The sequence below is a fragment of the Chelonoidis abingdonii genome, chromosome 22, assembly GCF_003597395.2.
Source record: "Chelonoidis abingdonii isolate Lonesome George chromosome 22, CheloAbing_2.0, whole genome shotgun sequence".
Lineage (NCBI taxonomy): Eukaryota > Metazoa > Chordata > Testudines > Testudinidae > Chelonoidis > Chelonoidis abingdonii.
Genome location: NC_133790.1, coordinates 19,070,811 through 19,088,892, shown reverse-complemented (window position 1 = coordinate 19,088,892; position 18,082 = coordinate 19,070,811). Strand labels below are relative to the sequence as shown.

Here is an 18,082-nt window from a genome sequence, read left to right as displayed (position 1 = left end):
GGGGTGTGGTTTGAGAGTTGGGATAATCCATTGCCCGTGAGTGGATGGGTTTCCAGTCCGGAAGTGAAGTCAACGTAGGCGCCGCCATATGTGTTACCTGATTGGAGCCCGCAGCTCCCGCGGGAAGTGGGGGATGCTCGCGAGAGGAGTGGCGAGGGAGCGGATAACATCGTAGGGTGCGCTCCGCCCTGCGGCTGGCCCGCAATATGTCGGCCCTGGCGGTGGCGGCTGCTGCCGGGTTTGCATGTAGGGGAAGCGGCCCCGGCTCCAGCTCTGGTTCTGGCTCTTCACGGGGCTTTTATTTCAACACGGTGCTGTCGCTGTCCCGCTCGCTGGCCGTGCAGAGACCCGCTCCCCTGGAGAAGGTAACTGGAGGGTCGGCTCCTCCCTTTGCTCCTCCCACCCCTCTTGGGGTGGCAGGTGTCATGTATGTGGGGCGCCAGGGAGTGTCACGTATGTGAGTTGTATGTCATGTATGTGGGGCAACGTGTGTCCCGCGGGGGGCGGGGACGTGTCATGCATGGCGGTCGGTGCGCGTCCTGTGGTAGATGTCATGCATGGAGAGAATAGGGTTTTATGTCTGGGGGTGCTGCGTGTGTCATACATGTTGGGATGGTGGGGGGATGTATGTCATGTGAGGCAGCATGTGTCTCTTCTGCGACGAGCTGGGTGTCATGCTTGGGGATGTAGTCAGTGTGTGGTGAAGGGCAGTGTATCAGGGTTTCTATGTGGATGCTGAATCTATGCATAATATTCATGTGGCTCACCTATAGGGAAACCAAGCTAAGAAGAGCTTGACAGAAATTGGTTGCAGGTTATGAACGTTGATGAATGTTCAGTAAGATTTTCAAAATATCCCAGTGGTTTTGTTTTTGAAGAGGACTTGTTGAGAGAGAGTTTTCCCCAGATACCCAAGGAACGTAGTTTTTTAAGGGGAATTAGCACAGGGGTTCTCAAACTGGGGGTCGGAACCCCACAGGGCGTCATGAGGTTCTGACATGGGAGGGGTCACAAGCTGTCAGCCTCCAGTCGAAACCATGCTTTCCTTCCAGCATTTATAATGGTGTCAAATTTATAAAAAAAGTGTCTTTAATGCCTGGTATTGGTATGTAGCGGAACTAGGAATGTATAAGGCTAGGTTGATGGCAAGTGTGCTGTTGCAAAAGGTTTTTTTAGCATAGTTAGACTAGGCATAGGAAGTCTCCCAAGGGTACTGAGTAGGACATGGTACCTGTGGAGCATCAGTTTGGTCTAGGACTTTAGACCTATGGATATGTCTTTGGGCTGGTCTACACTACAGGGGAAAATCGATCTTAGATACGCAACTTCAGCTACGTGAATAACATAGCTGAAGTCGAAGTATCTAAGATCGAATTACTCACCATCCTCACGGCGCGGGATCGATGTCCGCGGCTCCCTCTGTCGATTCCGCAACTCCGTTGGGCTTGGTGGAGTTCCGGAATCGATATAAGCGCGTTCAGGGATCGATATATCGTGTCTAGATGAGATGCGATATATCGATCCCCGAGTAATCAGTTGCTACCCGCCGATATGGCGGGTAGTGAAGACGTAGCCTGAGTTAGGCTTCTTACCTTGAGTTAATTGGCAATCAGTTTAAAAAGGTCTAGTGAAAGCAAGCCTATGAGAGCAAAGCCTAAATATATGAATGTTAGGCCTGGAATAGGTCATTAACGCAGGTGTTTATTGCTCACAAAGAACAGTTGGCTCGTAGGAGCTCTCTTTGTTTTGTACTACATAACAATGATAAAATGAGAAGTTATAATTTACTGGATTATTATTGCATATAAAATCGTTTGAACTAAAACATAAATTAATGGGTAGTTGAGTTTTCCAAAATGAAAATTCTGCATTAATGTAAACAACAGTATCTGACTTGTCCTTAGCCAATTCTTGTACATTTTTAGAATTAATTTTGTTTGACGGACCACCAAGACGTCTATCTCTGATGTGGTAGTCAACTAAAAATAAAGTTCTCTCATTGCAGATTCACCAGTATTTAGAGTGTTTTATGGGAACCTGGGTTAGGATTATTATTTGATTTTAAGAGATGCTGTCAGATTATTTATCAGTAAATAAATTTGTTGTGTTGTTAACTACCCAAGATTACTAAAAATAAAGGAAAATAACGACTTTTTTTTACTGTTTGAACAATTTTATGCGATGCAGAAGATTAATTGTCAGTATGCTATGAATAATGTAGTTAGTAGATAGGATGTGTTCGTAGGATCATCGGCAGTACTGTGATGGTTAAGGTTCCCGGAATTAGATCCATTAATGGCTATTAGACAAGATGGTCAGGGATGCAACCTCATGCTTTGAGTTTCCCTAAACTTCTGACTTCCAGAAACTGGGACTGGATGATAGGGGATGGATCACTGGAAAATTGCCAAGTTCTGTTCATTCCCTCTGAAGAATTTGTCATTGGCCACTGTTGGAAGACAGGAGACGGGTAAATGAATCATTCATTAGCCTGACCCAGTATGGCCGTTCTTATTTTGTTACAATGAACAACAAGTCCCAGGTGGAAGTCATAAGACACAATGCCTAACTTCTTTTAAAAATACTATTTAAAATGCAGGCACTTTGTTAATATAACAAAAATTTACATTTATACCTACTTTCTATACAACTGTCCACTTCTGACACGCGCATGCGGAAACTATGGCCCTATCAGTGATTATGAAGTCTTAAGATAAATCGGAGCCCCGGCATACAATATAGTTCTATGCAGAAGACCAAACATACTGAGACTACCAGGCACAGAGCTTACTAATGTGAATGCTTACTTCTCATTTAAGTAAACTACTCAGAATATTAAGCAATATGCTTGGTATTAACTGTTGGCAGGAACAGGCTCTTAGACGGCAAGCCCAGTGGAGTAAATTCCATGCCTCCCCAGTTTTCTTTACACTGATGGTGCTTACCGGACAATGTCACCTTCGATTTTGACCCAAAATAAATTTCATAAAAATAAATATTTCCCCAAAGTGCTTGAGAACAGAACTATAACAACTAAAGAACCTTAAAGTGAAATTCAGTGTGTGTGGCGGGGGGTGTGTGTGAAAATGATTTATTTTCTGTTGTCCTTAAATTGTGGGAAATGCAAAAAGTAAACAAAGAGCATAAAAATAAACTGGATTTTTTTTTATTTCACATAATAACCTATGGTGTTCTTTCAATAACATCAGTCAAAACGATGTCATTTATGTGATATGGTAAAATATTTTAACAGTAAGCAATGCTCAGCCTTAACCATCACACCTGAGTGCTGTGGAGAAAGCTTTTATGGTGGCCACTGCACATTGAGCAGATTTTACCGGAGAACTATCGACGATGACTCCAATATATTTCTGGATTGATAACGGCAAATTTAGACCCCATCATTTTATATGTATAGTTGGGATTGTGTTTTCCAGTGTGCATTACTTTGCACTTATCAACACTGAATTTCATTTGCTATTTTGTCACCCAGTCAACCAGTTTTGTGAGATCCCTTTGTAAGTCTTACCTAAATCCAAAGTGGACTGCGATCTTGAGTAATTTTGTATCGTCTGCAAATTTGCCACCTCACTGTTCACCCTTTTTTTTTTTTTTTTTTTTTTAGATTTTTTATCAATATGTTGAACAACACAAGATTCTGGGGGGACACTGCTTTTATGCTTCTGTATTATAAATTAATGCATATTGTTTGGGAACCTTTTTAAAAACTGTTCTGTGTTAGAGAAGTTTGGATCAGAGAACCATGAGATACAGTGATTTGAAAATCTGAATTGCAAATGCAAAGACACTTATCCAGTAAGACATATTGAGTACTCTTATATAATAGTTCATAATAAAAATAACTTCTTTCCTTTCTGTTTTTACAGTAGAAAATACCCCTTTTCGGATATTAAAATACTTGGTCAACATTTTTTCAACCTGACTGCCTAAAGTTAGGCACTTAAGTAAGAAGTGACCTGACAGACAAAGGTACTGAGCACCCCTTTTCGCTAGCATCTGTTGACCTCAGTAGGATCTGTGGGTGCTCAGCACCTTTGAAAGTCAGGCCATTATGATGACTTACCTTTATATGTTTCTCCTTTTAAATAATGTCCATTTTCGGTGTGTAAAGCAGACATCTGTGAGATTTGATGTATTCTGTGCTTGTGTATTCAGTAGATATGAAAGCAGATTCTACAGTAGTAGGCAAAGTAATGGTAGAATAATACTTAGCTCTGGCAGCTTGTTCTGTTACGTGGTTACAAGGGTTTGAACAATCTGTCCCACCCAGCTAGACAATACTGCTTGCTTTAAAAATACTGTGTGTGAAGAAAGCATCGCCGTAGCAATGACAACATCTGCTTCCACCCATGGTTAAGAAAAGATTTCTGTATTCAAGGGAGGTGAGCAAATATAATAATATATAGACCTATTGTGCATTTCTTGTACATCCAGAAACCCAGTGAATTCAGTGGAACGGAGTTTTCAGTGCACAAAGAATGCAGGATTGGGACCTCTCATATACTTTATGATGTTTATGCAAAGTTTCAAGATTTCCGGAAAGACTTCTTGGAGACCTAAAGACTATACACTTGTAGAAGAAAATTGTTAATTTACACTAAGTGTAAAAATGAACAGTTGGTATCCATTCTTTCCTTTCTTACTAAACATCATTCTTCACTTCCACTGGAACCTGGTTATTTTCATTAAAAGGCTGAATAATAAAGGGCATTTGGTGTGGAATTGACTCTTTGAATTGACTTAATGCAGTAAACTACAGTGTTCTGCCCTGAAAAACATTAGTGATGGCACTGGGGGTTACCCAGAGGAAATTGTGGAAGCCCCATTGCCTGGTATGTTTAAAAAATGAGAGAATGTACTGTATGGAAGAATGCTACTTTGGCAGGGGAATGGCACAATGACCTTTTAGGTCTCTTGCATCTCTGATTTCTAAGAATGAAAACTCAGGGCTTTTAATTTGGTTTTCTTAGGCTATATCTACATTATAAACGAGGGGTCTCATTCCTGTGGTGGCCACTGCATACTCAAAGTAGTTCAGTGAGAGCTTGCAGAAGTATAAATAGTAGTGTAGCTTCGGTAGCATGGGCAGTGGCAATGGAAGCAGTTTCAGGTGAGTTTGTACTTTGCACGTCTCAGCTATGCCTCTGCTGTTGCTGCCCATACTACCATGGCTCTGCTTTCTCATTGAACTAGTGCGAGTCTGTGTATGTGAGCTAGTTCATAGTGTAGATAGCCATAGGATCACTTGTGAGTATTGGCAGTCGTAGTTTTAATGTGTGCGTTATGTGTTCCTCAATGTGGTGTTCTAATGTTCCTTTTTTCCCCCCCTCTTTTTGCAGGTACAGAAGCTACTATGTATGTGTCCAGTGGATTTCCATGGGATTTTCCAACTAGATGAGCGCCGCAGAGATGCTGTGATTGCTTTGGGAATTTTTCTCATTGAGTCTGACCTTCAGGTACAACTTTCTCCCTCATTTTAACTTTCTTTAGCTGAAATACTTTTGAATAAATCTCTAAATGGGGTTGGTTGGTGAATGAAATGTAGGTATGACAGTTACTTGCTTGAAATAAGACATAGTCTCTATCTAGACTTGATATTTAGAAGAGTTCGCACAAAAATGTAATGTGCAATTGCTTGCTTAAATTTTCACACACATTATGTTTGAACATGTATCTACACCTGAAAATCAGGCCCATAATTTCCTTTTTATGCATGAGAGGGATTAGGATGAAAACCTATATATATAACGCTGTTTATGTTGTTCACTAAAATTCATCTTAAATGTCTGGCCTCTCTGAGACGGGCAACCGTGATGTTTCTGAGAGCTGATGCGAAGGCTTTGGTCTGCCCTAAAGGTGGTGTCATCTCTAGAGGGAGGGAGATGTGATGCCTTAAGTGCCTGATCCAAAATCCATTGAACTCAATGTGAATCTTTTCATTGACTTCAGTGGGTTTTGGATCAGGCCATAAGCCACTTCTGTTTTAGTCTCCCCCTTGGTTGATCTAGATGAATGTGATATTATTAACAGCTTTGCTGTTTTTTTTTTGTTTTTTAATTTTGTGATGTGAACTCAATACTAAGAATTGGGCAAACCGCATCACTTGTAATGGAACTTGGCATTTATATGATGCTTTATGTATTCAAAGCATTGAAACAAGTGTTAATCCACCCTTGTGAGGGAAGTTAGTACTGTCCCCAATTTATACATGAAGAAACTGAGCACCTGTACTGAGAGGTTAAGTGATTTGCTCAAGGCTATGGAATGCAACAGAGGCAGGGCTGGCATTAGAATTTGGGAGTTTCCACTGTTTTAGCAATCTAGAAAAATGATTTTCTGCATCTTGTTAGACTCAAATCAACATACTAGAGACAAAAAATCAAGACACATAATCAGCCCCAAATTGCATGATAGACCTGTCTCATTTAGTAATTGAAAGGATGGAACAATTTTATCTATAGCATTGGACTAGTTACATGATTTACTTGATCTGTATTAAGTCCGTTATGCGATATTTAGGCAGCCTGTAAGTAATCGTTAGATGGCTTGAGTTCTCTATATATAGTCACTTTACCCTTCCTCTGCATGACTAATGTGCATTGAAACTGTTACTCAATTTTTATCCTCCATTTCAAACAAATATTTTCTCTTTCAGCACAAAGATAGTGTGGTTCCTTATCTTCTCCGGCTTCTGAGAGGTCTTCCCAAAGTACAATGGATAGAAGAAAGCACTGCACGAAAAGGCAGAGGTGGTTTTAAGTTTTACTCTTCAGAGTATGTGCTTGGGAAATTGTACACAGTCCAGAACTTAGTTTGAAGGGAAGTGATCAGCTCCCTTGTGCTTTTAGCTGTTGATATAACTGCCTGTACTGGAAAGATACAGCAGTAAAATTGATTCTTCTTGAGAGGCCAGAAAGGAAGTTGAATTGCTCACACCTTTCCTGATGTTAGCTTAGCTGCTTTCCAGATAATTTGATACCAGTCAGTCACATCTTCAGGGCTAAGTTGTTAGGAGACAGTATAATGACTAGAGCGGAGAGTGATGGTCAAGATTATTGGGTGCTATTCCCAGCTTTGCCACTGGCTTGTTGTTCAAACTTGGGTAAAAGACTTAACTTCTTGGAGTCTTAACTTACCTATCTTTAAAATGGTAGAGAGACTACTTTTCTACCATGTAGGGGGGTATGTAAGGTTTAGTTTGCTAATGTTTGTAAAAGTATTTTAAAATTCCAAAAAGCTCCTAATTAGAGTGCAAGCTGTTTTGTGTGTTTGTGTGTTTGTATTAAATTATGCTTGACATATTTAGGATTTTCCCTTTTCACAGCAAAGCTATAGAAACTGGAAACTCCTATTTTTCCATTCTTCTGGAAAGACTAAGCCCACCTGTCTGATATGTTCTTCTTAAGGGATTTCTCTCTCCTCTCAAATCTCACTTTCCTACCAGGGAACAACTCTGAACTTCATAGTTTGCAACTTTCTGACATCAGCTGCTTTTTGTACTTTCCTCTCCTACTGAGAATGTCTAGCCTTCTCTGTTTAAATCCTCTTAGAATGAGTTACTCAGGTTCTTTTCAGATTCGACTTAGTTTCAGCAAGGATTGGTAGGGGTGCTTTATTAAAATCTTTGCCACCTGAAAGTCACATTTACTCAAACGCTGTTAGTTTTTTTTTTTTGTCCAAGAGATTCAAATGATCATGGAATATCAGAGTTGGAAGGGACCTCAGGAGGTGGTCTAGTCCAACCTCCTGCTCAAAGCAGGACCAATCTCCAACTAAATCATCCCAGCCAGAGGTTTGTCAAGCCAGACCTTAAAAGCCTCTAAGGAAGGAGATTCCACCACCTCCCTAGGTAACCCATTCCAGTGCTTCACCACCCTCGTAGTGAAAAAGTTTTTCCTAATATCTAATCTAAACCTCCCCACTGCAACTTGAGACCCTTACTTCTTATTCTGTCATCAGGTACCACTGAGAACAGTCTAGATCCATCCTCTTTGGAACTCCCTTTTGGGTAGTTGAAAGCAGCTATAAACCTCCCCACTCCCATTCTTCTCTTCTGCAGACTAAATAACCCCAGTTCCCTCAGCCTCTCCTCGTGAACCATGTGCTCCAGCCCCCAATCATTTTTGTTGCCCTCCGCTAGACTCTCCAATTTTTCCACATCTTTCTTGCAATGTGGGGCCCAAAACTGGACACAGTACTCCAGATGAGGCCTCACCAATGCCAAATAGAGGGGAATGATCATGTCCCTCGAACTGCTGGCAATGCTCCTACTTGTACAGCCCAAAATGCTGTTAACCTTCTTGGCAACAAGGGCATGTTGTCTACTCATATCCAGCTTCTCGTCCACTGTAACCCCTAGGTCCTTTTCTGCAGAACTGCTGCCTAGTTACTTAGTCCCTAGTCTGTAGCAGTGCATGGGATTCTTTCGTCCTAAGTGCAGGACTCTGCACTTGTCCTTGTTGAACCTCATCAGATTTCTTTTGGCCCAGTCCTCTGATTTGTCTAGGTCTCTCTGTATCCTGTCCCCACCCTCCAGCGTATCTACCGCTCCTCCAAGTTTAGTGTCATGTGCAAACTTGCTGAGGGTACAATGCACACCATCTTGCAGATCATTAATGAAGATATTGAACAAAACTGACCCTTGGGGCACTCCACTTGATACCAGCTGCCAACTAGACATGGAGCCATTGATCACTGCCCGTTGAGCCTGACAATCTAGCCAGCTTTCTATCCACCTTATAGTCCCTTCATCCAGCCTATACTAGTTTAACTTGCTGGCAAGAATACTGTGGGAGACCATATCAAAAGCTTTGCTAAAGTCAAGGAATAACACATCCACTGCTTTCCTTTCATCTGCAGAGCCAGATATCTCATCATAGAAGGCAGTTAGTCAGGCATGACTTGCCCTTGGTGAATCCATGCTGACTGTTCCTGATCACTTTCCTCTCCTCAAAAGTGCTTCAGAATTTGATTCCTTGATTTTTCAAGGGACTGAAGTGAGGCTGACTGGCCTGTAGTTCCCTGGATCCTCCTTCTTCCCTTTTTTAAAGATGGGCTCTACATTAGCCTTTTTCCAGTCATCCGGGACCTCCCCTGATCGCCATGAGTTTTCAGAGATAATGGCCAGTGGCTCTGCAGTCACATCCGCCAACTCCTTTACCACTCTTGGATGCAGTGCATCCGGCCCCATGGACTTGTGCTCATCCAGCTTTTCTAAATAGTCGTGAACCACTTCTTTCTCCACAGAGGGCTGGTCACCTCCTCCTCATGCTGTGCTGCCCAGTGCAGCAGTCTGGGAGCTGACCTTGTTCGTGAAGAAGGGGCCAAAAAAGCATTGAGTACATTAGCTTTTTCCACATCCTTTGTCACTTGGTTGCCTCCCCCATTCAGTAAGGCGCCCACACTTTCCCTGACCACCACTTCGTTGCTAACATACCTGTAGAAACCCTTCTTGTTACTCTTAACATCCAGTTGTGATTTGACCTTCCTGATTTCATTCCTGCATGCCTGAACAATATTTTTATACTCCTCCCTGGTCATTTGTCCAAGCTTCCACTTCTTATAAGCTGCTTTTTTGTGTTTAAGATCAGAAGAATTTCACTTTTAAGCCAAGGTGGTCGCCTGCCATATTTACTATTCTTTCTACACATCTGGATGGTTTGTTCCTGCAACCTCAATAAGGATTCTTTAAAATACAGCCAGCTCTCCTGGACAATGATGCTGTTGTCTTGTCTGCGCTCCAGTCCATTACTGTCACCAGTGGATAACCTGTCAGGGTATAATGTGGTAGTTAAGTTGTTACTCATCAGCATATCCTTCCTTGCAGCCTATGTCAGTCCTGTCCTAGGGCTTGATCCTGCAGCCCTTATGGTTATTAAACAATAGGGTTTCTCCCGCATGTTGGGAAGACACTGGTTTTTCTGAAACAGATATGCTAGCTTTATAGGTTGCTGCAGTAGTGACTATTCCATATTAGCAAATCTTTCTGCTTCTGTTGCGCTTACTCCTTTTTCTTTATTGCATCTCTCATTAGTTCTCAGACTTGGAATCAGTATGCCTTTCTTTCTCGCTTTCTTTCAACACTGGAATTTGTTCATTGTCTGAATGTTGATGCCAAATGATTACTTTATTTTCAGTCTTTGTCTTCTACCATGGCTTGTATATGAAACAAGGAATATTTATTATTCCCTCTAAAGCAACATTTTTCTCTTGTTTTTCACTAATTACTGGCTAAAGGGTATGATTTAAATCTTCATTTGTATGTCAATTGTATGTCATCCATTGACTTGCTTGATTTAGCTGTGCCATGGGCATTGCTGAAAGGATGCCTTATGACTTCTTGTGACAATAATAAAATATGACTTCTTATTTTCAAATGGCTGACCCATGTACTATTGTAATGTTATCTCTCCTCTCTCCATCCTTTCCCTCCCCGCTTCTGTAGGCATGCTTCCAGTTGCAGAAAACTTCAGCTTCTGCTTGGTGACTTTGTTGTCAGATGTTGCCTATAGGGATGCCACTCTTAGAGAACAGGTAGAGTTCACTGAAATTTTTCAATGTGCACTCTTAGATGTCTGTTGCTTAAGTAACTATCTCAAAAAGGGTTTAAAATAAAGAATACCATGGCTGCTTTTCTTCACAAAGGATGCGATCACATAAGCACTGCAGCTGAGTAATTTTACTTCTGTGAATAGTCCTTTGGTGCTCAAAAGTTACTCACACATATCTTTTGAGGTTTGAGCCCAAAAACATTGCCCATAACAATGTCACGTGGCTTACAATTAATGTGTTTATCCCAGAGTTGGAAATATTGCTTTCTCAAAATGCTAATGCTTACGAGTTTATTTAGGATATTACTTTAGTTAAGGAGGCTTCTTTCGTTAAATGAGTTAGAAACATATCTTTGTTTCATACAGTATCAAAAACCCATTCAATTTAAAATATGTGATGTTCAAAATTAATGTTTGAAAGTTTCATTTGACTTACTGTAATGATCTGGCATGTGCTGATTTTAAAGTGTTCACTGAAGAATGTTTTTGTCTTCCTTGGTTGTTGTAGGTTTTAGAGGCAATTCTGCAGGTGATGCAGTTCCTGCTGGGAATGTGCCAGTCCCCACAAAACCAGGAGAAAGGTATTGGAACAGTTTTTTTAATTGATGTTGCATCTTTATTTTAGCATCATCTGAACTTCACTTGCTCTCTAACCTTCACCACCATTCTTTTTAAAAGGTGTATTATATAACTAGCATTCATCATTTATCCTGTAATTGATGACAGAATGTCCATAATTGGTGAGAGCATTCTGTCTTTTGTTTGTATGCTGTTTGGTAAATTTTGAGCTAAGCTGAAAATACATGTTGACTTATGATATAAATTTGCTTTTCTTCCTCTAATAATGCAAGTCTGGCTTTGTGATGTATATTGTGCTGCAGTGCTTTTAGTGAGCTTGTAGCAAAGGTGGCAAGAGGAAGTCATAAGCTGCTAGTAGTATACTGTAGTAAGAAAGATACATGACCTAATTTTGTTTTCCAGAATACTTGTGCAAATATGCAGTCCCGTGCCTGATTGGAATTTCACGAGCATTTGGTCGCTACAGCAATTCAGAAGAGTCTCTCCTCTCAAAGCTTTTCCCTAAAGCTCCTCCACATTCCCTGAGAGTCCCGGAAGAACTTGAAGGAATTCGCAGACGTTCTTTTAATGATTTTAGATCAATTCTTCCCAGCTCTCTGCTCACTGTCTGTCAAGAAGGATCCTTAAAGAGAAAGACCAGCAGTGTGTCCAGCATCTCACAGGTTTGTGTGGCCACCTTTACAATGAAGACAGTGCTTAAGCCCTTTTCTGTTCTTTGGTGGAATTAAAAGATGCTCAAAATTATGTCCACTGACAGTCATTCAGTGCTGTGCTTGAACAGATTCAAAGCTTTCTCTCTTTTTCAGTTGTTCAGCTCTCCCTGATATACAGAATAATTGATGACAGTTAAGCTAGCTATCTCCATATTAATAGTTTTTACTTAAAAGATCTCAAAGAACTTGCAATCATTAAGCCTCACACTATCTCTGTGCAGCAGGTATAATGCATACCTGTTTAACAGATGGGAAAGTTAGGCAGAGAAGTTAACAGCTTGAGTTTTTAGAGGTGATGAGCATTGACAATGCCCTTTGGCTTCAGTAGGAGTTGTAAGTGTGCACCCCCTCCGGATGACCTGCCCAGAATCACAGAATGAGGTATTAGCAGAGTTGGGCATATACCCCAGGAATTTGATAACTACTGCATTCCATTAACCAGGACACTCACTCTCTTCTTCATCAGTGCCCCTTTGTATCTGAAGTTGTGGCCTGACTCAAGCCTGATCTTGAGAATTACTAAACACTCAAAACTCCCATTGACTTCAGTAAGAGTTTGGAGCTCATCAGCGTCTTTCTGGTTATGTTAATGATAATATGCATTTTTTAAAAGAGAAAATATATTTGAGTCCATATAATCTTAATTTCTCAAGGCTTCACTGGCCTTTAATAATAAAATGCAACTATTGTCTTGTTTTTTCAGGTCAGTCCTGAACGTGGAATTCCCCCTCCCAGCTCCCCTGGAGGATCTGCCATTCATTACTTTGAAGGTAAACCTTCAGCTTCCAGTCTTTACTATTTTGCCAAAGAGCAGTGTGTTTTTTGTCACTCTTTTTACCAATAGGAAGGCTAGGGAACTCAAACATCTGTGCATTCTCTGTCTTCAGGGTTGCTGGTAGTAATTCTTTGGCATGTATGTGGTAGAGTTCTGATACATTTTGCATTAACAAGTTATTGGATAATCTTTATTTCCAGCAATAGTGGTTTCCAACAACAATTTTTTTTTGTCTAGCTTCCAAGAGACACATTTTCTGACTGCTAAGCAGTCTATGCCTAGTCCTAGAGAGCTTAATCACACTGGGGCAAAACATAGTTTAGAAGATTAGGCAGAATAACTTTACATAACAAATGTTTTATATTGTACTTCACTGTACAGCTAAAATGGCAGACTGAGGATTGGAATCTTGAATCCTGCTTGATGGCAAGTTGTCTAAGCCCAAAGTAACGCACCATACTTGAAATAAATGTAGTATGTGTAGGTTATAGGAAGTCTTACTTTTGGTGTGCCAAAATTGTGAACTGTCATGGAAAAGTCAAAGTTAAAACTCACAAAAGGGAGATCTTGAAAGTCTATACTGACTCATTGACTCATGTATGTACTCATTGCTATGGATACTGAAATCAAGTGGTAAAATTCCAGCTGTGAATGAGGTGAGTGGGCCACTTGGAGAGCTGAAAAAGAAATTGATACCCTTGATGAAGCAGGAGGAGAGTGAGCTCTGTACTTATTGGGTCTGTCTTTGTCTTTTGTCTTTGTTTAGCCCTTTTGGGGACCTTATTGCTTGGGCTGTTCCCAGCCTTTGACTGAATGATGATCTCCCTTTCCTGGGCAACTGGGGCTTAAGTTTGTCTTCTCCCTTTTATTTCCTATCTATCCTTCCTATTAATTATTTCTGGAGGACTCTCCCTTCAGGATCAGTAGTTTAGACAGGGGTTTCAGGGGAAGGCTGGTCTAATTACCTGGTCACGGGGCAGTTCATTTATTTCCTTCCTGTCTTAGGTCAGGCTGTACAACCCATCATACCCACCTACACCTCTTCAGCTCAGGTATTCACGTTTGGACTGAAAAAAAAAAAAAAAAAAGAAAGGGGGAGTAAGAGAATTCTTCTCTTATGCTGTTAATGAAAAATGTAGATGAATGGGGCACACTGTGGTTTGGGCTATATGTATGTGGAATTTCTTAGGGGCTCCCTTTCTGAACCACAGGAACTAAAATACTGGAACAGACCAATAATCCCTCTACTTAGGTATTTTGCTTTCAGCACTAGCTTCTGTCAAATGCTTCAAAGGCAGATAAACCTTACATTATCCCCCATAATGCACCTGGACAATTACACACTTGCTTGTGTTTTTTCTGACCCGAGTTTGTAATAGTCTTACTTTCTGATGCAAGAGAATTGATAGCCTTTGTTTTTATTCTATCCAAGACACAGGAGTTGGACAAAAATTACTTTTAGTTCATCAGTAAATAATACATTTTGAAGGTCTGTTAATCACAAGAAAAGCACTCTATTAACTCACACAGCTGAGGAGTTACAAAAAGCAAGATTGTGATGCCAGAAAGGAAATGGAGTGCCAAAAGTTCATACGTGGCTTCTTGATGACCAACGTACTCTAGTATTAAAACTATATATTGATTTCTCTTGTACCTTCAAATTGTAACAGTATCTTGGTTTCTATGTAAGATGGAAGGTATAGTGTAACTTTAAACTTAAGTAGCTTTGCAAGATTTTCTCATTAATTTGTTAGCCAGTATTTCTACATTTCCTTCCAAAATCATGTGCACAGAGGGTTTTTTGAAGTAAACATACTGCAGAAGTTGAGCAAAAGTCCTACTCAATGCTATTTACAAAATGAATGCAAATATTTTTAACAGAATTTCTTCTCTAACCTTGTATGTATCAAATGTCTGAATCTGTTGGTCTAGTTTGATTCATCTATAATGTAATGTAATCTATAACAACTATAATAATTGATATCCATCTTCAGTGGGAACTGGATTAAGCCCTTCTTGGTTTATCAGGGATAGACCGTTATCGTATTGAAAGTTAAGATCAAAATACCCTTTTTTTTTTCATAGTTTGCCCCAAAGTCTTCCTTCACATTTAACAAAGAACACAATCAACATTTTGAATCACTGAATGTTGTTGTGTTCTTGTCTGCAGGGTCCTACCTACCTGATGGGAGTGCATTGGACCCTGATTATTACTTCTCTACAATCAGCTCTAGCTTCTCAGTTTCTCCTCTCTTTAATGGTATTAGTAACAAGGAATTTGATATTCCACTGGAAATGCTCCGCCAGCTGCTGCTCATGGTACAGTATGAGCTGATTTAAAGATTACATTAAGGTCTGGGTTCTATGTGCTCATTTTAGACACAGCAGTTGAGGGTATTTTGTGTAAGCTGCAGAGTGAGCAGCTTTCGGGTGTATAAGAGGAGGTGCCTTGTGTAATTAGGCAATGTAAGGTGTGTGTGTGTGTGTATATATATATAATATAAAAAATGTGTATATATACAAGTTGTGTCCATGTTGTGTTTACCTTAGCATATAAATAGAAGGATATTTTTTCTATGCTATTATTAACATCAGGGCTTAATGATTAATATTGTTGATTAATATTGCTCATGAATGTTAGTAATTTAAAGTAATAAAGTTAGTATTGAAATGTTTGGAATTGGCAAAGCCATCTTGTTTGCACCTCACAGGCAAATGAATCTGATGTAACTTGAGAACAGTGCCATTTTCTAGTGGGGATGGTTTATTGGGACTACATCTGATGACAGAAACTGGTGGCTCTTCTGGGCACATCCTGTGTAATTGCTCAGGGCCTTTGTGCACCATGATAATACAGAGGATGATAATAGAAATTACTATATAACTTTTTGCTGCTTTAATTTAGTCTGATGTTTAATATTCAAATGATTGAGTGCTTTCTTTGGCCAGCCTAAATTGTTACTGTAAAACAAACTCTCTACCAAGATAATGCCAATGATAACACCAAACTCCTATTTTCTGTGTAGGTGAAACAGATTGTTGGGGATTCTGTTCTCAAAAATTTAGATGCAGTTGTAGATGAAGTTGCAGAGGTATGTCTTAATTTAATTTACCATTTGAAATGTTTAGAAAGAATCCCACGTGGTTTTTAAAGTCCTAACTATTGTGAAATCAAAGGTAAGAGATGACTAAAAATAAAATGAATAAAAATAAGGGACGTGATATGGGACACTCAGCTAATATTTGGTTTCTGCTTTTGATTGATAAGAATTTAGTTTTTTCAGAGCCTAAGACCAGTAGAAATATTTCCCTTAACTTATGAGAAATCTGTGGATATATTTGTTTTTAAACACACATTCCCCTGCAGCATTGGCATCCTAAGTACTTCAGCATGGAGAATATGAAGCTAGTTATTAAAATTCTTTGGAAAGAGATTTTATGCATATGTGGTGGACTTGTCCAGTCATTAGAGAGTATTGAGATGCATTTTGTAACCACATATCACAAATTGTTGGATATGTATTACCAAATGATCCCTTGTTAATCCTCCTGGGGCTTTGCAGTTGAAGTGGTCACACAAAAGAAAACAAATTATTAATCTCCCATCTGCTAGTAGCTGCTAGGCTGCTCATAGCTTCTCACTTGAAAAAGAAAAGTAGTCCACCTGTAGAAGAATGGTTAACAAATATGGGAGATGATAGTAATGGAATAATTAATGCAACAATTATGTACCCAGCAAAACAGACTAAGATACTTAGATATTTGGATATCATTTATTCAGTACCCAGGCAAAGTATTTTCATCTGAGGGCGGGGGAGGAAATTCCAGCACACCTGTCCATTTTTTTGTTTTATTAACATTTGGCGGATGTCAGATTATACATAATCAGTTATGTCATTCAAGTTTAATAAAATCACTAGAAATTATGTCATAGTTGCAGTAATCACGCTCATCCTATAATATAGTAATACCCTGTTAAATAGAGAGAGCTGCCGATTATAATACTTTATAATGTCTCTTTAAAAAAAAAACTTCACCATTGTAATTATTGCTTTGTTTCTGCTTTGTTTACATGGAAAGGATGTGTAAGCCTGTTAATGCTTCCTAAATAGAGTAAATTAAAAGCTTCTTTTTTTTTTTTTTTTTTAAGGTATAATTTAGGTAAAGGCCTTTAATTTAATTCCCATTGAGTATTTCATTCTCAGTTCCCAAACAAAACAAAAATGTGTTGCCCTTCGTTTGCTCTTCACTGTTTTCGGCTTGGAAGTTTTTGATTATTGTGTTTTTCAAGATGTCCTCCTTCAAGTTTAGCTGCTTCTGACCCAGTGAATGACTACTTTCAATGAACATATTTTGCATGGAATACAAGTCTTTATGGGGCTAGATGATTGCCCACACTGTTTACAATTGCCCAACATCCTCTATCAACATCACCTCTAGTGGTCTCAGAAATTTTAGACATAGAGCTGTTCTGAGCTGAGTGTATATTCAGAGCTATAGCAGACTCGTATTTTTTCATCTGTGGAAAAGAACTATGCTCTTGTCAACAGCCTTTCTTGCTAGTGCAAAACGTAGGTTTTGATGGAAACAACTATGGTCTCCGTTCCTGCTTTTCCAATTAAAAATGATTTTGGATTCTCTCATTAGATGGAGAATTTTGTTACAGTATGTGGTGTTTAAATAGATGGGATAGCTAAGTACTATTTAATGCATTGAACAGGTATAGCTGGCATCCTGATTCACTGTGAAGCCAAAAAAACCAAAACCCTTTCCGTGTGGTGTGTGATTATAATATAAACAGTACCAGTTATCACAGTTACATCTCTAATATAGAAAATTAGGGTACGTCTTCACTACCGCCCATATCGGCGGGTAGCAATCGATTTCTTGGGGATCGATATATCGCGTCTCATCTAGACGTGATATATCGATCCCCAAACGAGCTCCTGTCGACTCCGGAACTCCTCCAACGCGAATGGCAGTAGCGGAGTCAACAGGGGGAGCTGCGGACGTTGATCCTGCGCCGTGAGGACGGTAGGTAACTCACTCGATCTAAGATACTTCGACTTCAGCTACGCTATTCACGTAGCTGAAGCTGTGTATCTTAGATCGATTTCCCCCCCCAGTGTAGACCAGCCCTGACAGTTACCTGATCTGAATAAGAGGTTTTATTTGTTCTTGAGGTTACTATTTCACAGGAAAACATTGTTTCGTTTCCTTTTGAAACTTACAGCTGTTTTTTATCTTTACAGATAAGTCCTAATGCAGATCCCTATTATAAAACATTCAGTGACCCTCTTTACCTTGCCCAGTTTAAAATGTTAAGAGACACGTTATACTACATGAAAGGTACGGTACTTATATTAATATAACTTTCTACTAAGTAATATGATGGGGGAGAATATAAAGCACTGTGTGCATTGAATGCTGTGCTCCAAATGGCT

General features: G+C 39.8%; 1 protein-coding gene across 3 annotated transcripts in view; it reads left to right on the top strand.

Moving 5' to 3' along the window:
• The first annotated feature begins 129 nt into the window (after nucleotides 1-129).
• Nucleotides 130-18,082, top strand: part of PI4KA (phosphatidylinositol 4-kinase alpha) — a 94,742-nt gene continuing 76,789 nt past the window's right edge. For 2 of the 3 annotated variants that reach the window (XM_032764720.2, XM_032764719.2), the window contains exons 1-10: nucleotides 130-365; nucleotides 5,361-5,477; nucleotides 6,677-6,770; nucleotides 10,466-10,554; nucleotides 11,080-11,152; nucleotides 11,553-11,812; nucleotides 12,567-12,633; nucleotides 14,809-14,957; nucleotides 15,665-15,730; nucleotides 17,891-17,987. In XM_032764720.2, coding sequence (XP_032620611.1) covers nucleotides 207-365; nucleotides 5,361-5,477; nucleotides 6,677-6,770; nucleotides 10,466-10,554; nucleotides 11,080-11,152; nucleotides 11,553-11,812; nucleotides 12,567-12,633; nucleotides 14,809-14,957; nucleotides 15,665-15,730; nucleotides 17,891-17,987 — 1,171 coding nt within the window. In that variant the 5' untranslated portion in view covers nucleotides 130-206. Of the gene's footprint in view, nucleotides 366-5,360; nucleotides 5,478-6,676; nucleotides 6,771-10,465; nucleotides 10,555-11,079; nucleotides 11,153-11,552; nucleotides 11,813-12,566; nucleotides 12,634-14,808; nucleotides 14,958-15,664; nucleotides 15,731-17,890; nucleotides 17,988-18,082 lie in introns of those variants that run through there. The other variant, XM_032764721.2, reaches the window with a different exon arrangement.